The 3,587-nt window shown below is 44.6% G+C and overlaps 1 protein-coding gene across 1 annotated transcript; it reads right to left on the bottom strand.

Annotated features, from left to right (window-relative positions):
• Positions 1 to 1,079: 1,079 nt before the first annotated feature.
• otx2b (orthodenticle homeobox 2b) lies at positions 1,080 to 3,328 on the bottom strand (the record flags this gene model as incomplete). Its single annotated transcript, XM_083633857.1, has 3 exons — positions 1,080 to 1,703; positions 2,429 to 2,580; positions 3,232 to 3,328. The coding sequence occupies 3 exons, from the start codon at positions 3,326 to 3,328 to the stop codon at positions 1,080 to 1,082; spliced, it is 873 nt and encodes a 290-aa protein (XP_083489983.1).
• Between the last annotated feature and the right edge of the window lie 259 nt (positions 3,329 to 3,587).

The raw sequence follows: 3,587 nt of genomic DNA, 5'->3' as shown, positions 1-3,587 counted from the left end.
ACACACACACACACACACACACACACACTCTCTCTCTCTCTCTCTCACACACACACACACACACACACACACAGATTTAGCTCCTTGATGAATGAGTGCGGTAAGCTCACAGGACCTTTATTCATGTCTTTTCATCGGTGGGGTCACACCATCTTTGCAGCTAGTAAGGATCCATAATCACCGTGTGTTGAGATCAATGGAGGGGAGCAAGTGTGGAGCTCTCAGCAGCCGAGAGTCTTTTCCAGTATGGCTAACCCTTGATTATTACTCTACCATGTGCTTTGAAAGTCTTGTCTCTCTTTGTAATGCTAATCATTTAACCATTAGCATCTTTTGTTGTTCAAAAAAGTTAGAAATCTATTAAAATCACAGCAGAGAGTCTGATGCGAGGGGGGGGCTCACAAATTGCATACAATACAACAGATCACAGTTTCGAAGGCTAGCACAGATAAAAAAAAACACATGTACCATTTATATAAGACACACACTGATTGTCTCTTAGAAACTACATATTGATTCCTTATAAACACTTTTTCTTAAATAAAGTAGTGCATCCATGTCCACACGCCATCCTCGTCAACGTGTCTCTCTGCCAGCAGCAGGTCGGCAAAGTTTTGTAGGAAGCTTAAAGGAGAGCTCTGTCTATCCCAAGCCAAAAACATTGGCTTTTCTCGCAGTTTTGTTCTTGGATATTTGTTCCGTGGCTGTGATGTACTTTTTCATTTAGTCCTGCACTCTGAGTTGTGCTTCTCAGATTAACCAACAGGTGTTTTACGCATAGAGGCACACACTGACAGACATTATATGAGGGGCTACGACCTGTGAATGAAAAGGAAAAATCTCTTTGCCAGTGCTAAAATAAATTAAACCTCTCCTCTAGGGGGACCAAACACCATCATGCCAAAAAACTCGAGGCCGTGAGAGCCCTGCGTCGCCGCCGACGGCACACATGAATCAGTCTTTTACGCATAGCCTATTTTACGCATGTATTTTGTTGAGGGATGGCATCATGGCAGCGCTGCGTTTGATGTATCGTCACTTGTTTGTGCACTTTTGACAACTGAGACGATCGCCTCTGTTCACAGGACCTGGAATTTCCATGAGGACGTTTGATCCTTATAATCCAAGCAATCAGCATTGAAGTTCAGCTTCCACGACGCCGCTTGGTCCTTATAATCCAAGCAGTCCGCCGTGGAGTTGAAGCCCAGGCCGGACGTCCCGTAGCCCTGGGTGGAGAGGGACGCCGGGGACTGGTTCAGATGACTCGTTACCGCGTTCGTGCTCATCGGACTGAGGGTTGACCCGGGCCCTGACAGCTGGTGGTGCATGGGAGTGAGGTAAGAGCCGCAGTCCATGCCACTGAAGTAGGACGTCGAGCCGGCGTAGCTCTGGCTGTAGCCCGAGGCTTGGGTGTAGGTCATGGGGTAGGAGCGTTGCATGCAGGAGGAGGAGGTAGAGAGAGGGTCTGACAGCGGAGAGATGGACGCCGGGCTCCAGATGGACACCGGGGCGGTGCTGGTGGAGATGGCGGGGACCGTGGTGGTGCTGGTGGGGGGTGTGAACTGGCCGCTGGCCCCGCTCTCCGAGCTCACTTCTCTGGTCGGGGAACTTTTCTTTTTGGCAGGTCGCACCTTGTTCTGGCCCCCGTTCTGCTGCTGCTGCTGCTGCTGGCGACACTTTGCCCGTCGGTTCTTAAACCAAACCTAAAATATCCACACATGGGTATATATTATACATTCACCTCGACTTTAAACCACTTTTCATATGCATATGATGCGCCTGAAATATCTTAAATGAGCACAGCCAAGTAAAGAAAAAATCACGCTGCAACACATCATCCCTCTTAACAATTCTTAAATTTTCTTCAATCCCCCCCCCCCCCCCCCAGTGCGGTGAAATAGTTTCCGATGCAAATCAGTTTCAAGATTGATTGATTGAGGTATTTATTTGTTTATTTATTTATATTTATTTATATTTATTTATATTTATTTATATTTATTTATTTATTAAGTGACCAATGGACTCATCTGTCGTATTTCAATATTTTGTCCAAATGATCGAAACTGGAATCTGCGGAAAGTGGAATTATCGCACACGATAATTCTACTTGGAAGAATTTTTCCATATGATTTATGGAAAACAAGATGTTCATAGCCTATCTAGACTCAGTGACAGGTTAAGATTAATATTTTTCTGCAGATGTAGCCTAAAATATTTATGTTTCATGATTTCGAGATACATATCCATCTAGACAGAGCAAAGGTGACAAAGAATTATCTTAATTGGACATATTTCACTTTTCCAATAATGTTTCTCAAATAGACACACCAGTTCAAATCTTTCCCCTTCTAAAATATTCAGGTTTTTAACAGTTTCACGTGCCAAACGATATTTACCGAAGATGCCAGATGCTGTGTGGTGAACTCACCTGCACACGTGACTCAGGTAGGTTGATTTTCAGCGCCACCTCTTCGCGCATGAATATATCCGGATAACGAGTTTTGCCGAACAACGCCTCCAAAATGTCGAGCTGGGCACGCGTAAAAGTAGTCCTTTCTCTCCTTTGCTTGCGCGGCGTTGCTGTAAGGAAAATGACAATCATAATGTTGCAATTATGTATCCACATCACATAAATATAACGCATAGGTGAAAGAAAATGATAATCAAATGTAGAGCTATATCCCCTACACGGTAGTTCTTTTCTTTTTTCTTTTTCTTTTTGTTTGCGTAATTACGCATGAGTCTTGACTCCCGTGAGATATGGCAATGTGTGGGGCGGGCACTTTGTAGCCCAATGAGCAAGGTATAGTGTAGTTTTGTAGTATTTAATGGAGAGCAGAGATCAATACATTTTCTCTATTTGGAAACTAAATTAAAATAAACATATCAAGGGAGCATTCTGGACCAATGTTCCCTCTTAAGTCCGTCTGTGCCAGAAATTTGGCGAGCTAGACTACGTCTAATAATTGGTTGGGTTGAGTTTTCACACTGACTAAATAATAATATATTGTCAGTCAGTCATTACTCGACTGTACCCAGAAATGCAGTCGACAAGCGGGGTTGAAAGTTTTGGAGGCGAAAGGGGCTCTGCCATACTTGAGGGTTTAGTGGCTCGACGCCCTGCTGGAGACCATAAACACGCTGTCAGCACCCAGTCCAGTGAGCCGTTACCACCTGGCATCATTTATATTCTGTCATCACTCTCCATTCAGTCATAAGTTTGAAACGCACCTGGGTAGCCCACCGATGGATGCAAAAGGTCCATTCCAGAAGTGGTTAAGCTCAGTCCATTGACTGTGTAAGGTGGTTGCTTGAGATACGACATCATGCTAATGTTTGTCTGGGGGCTGAAGTTGGAGAAAATTTTGAAAACTGATGGAGCTCCAGAGATGCACTTGGTGTCCTATAGGCGTCGTGTTGTCCGTGTTGTACCGGATACCTGTTCCAAAAACAACAGAAAGAGAGATCTATCAAGATGCACCTCGCTATAAAGGATGAGGTCTGTTTACATCATGGCGCTGGAACCGAATAAAAAGCCTTTCCAAAACGCACGGCGCTCTTCAAAAAGCACCACGTCTCCAGCTGTC

This window comes from Poromitra crassiceps (genome assembly GCF_964638095.1).
Source record: "Poromitra crassiceps genome assembly, chromosome: 3".
NCBI classification, from domain to species: Eukaryota; Metazoa; Chordata; class Actinopteri; order Beryciformes; family Melamphaidae; genus Poromitra; species Poromitra crassiceps.
The sequence above is the reverse complement of the archived record's forward strand: the minus strand, read 5'-3'. Positions and strand labels throughout refer to the sequence as shown.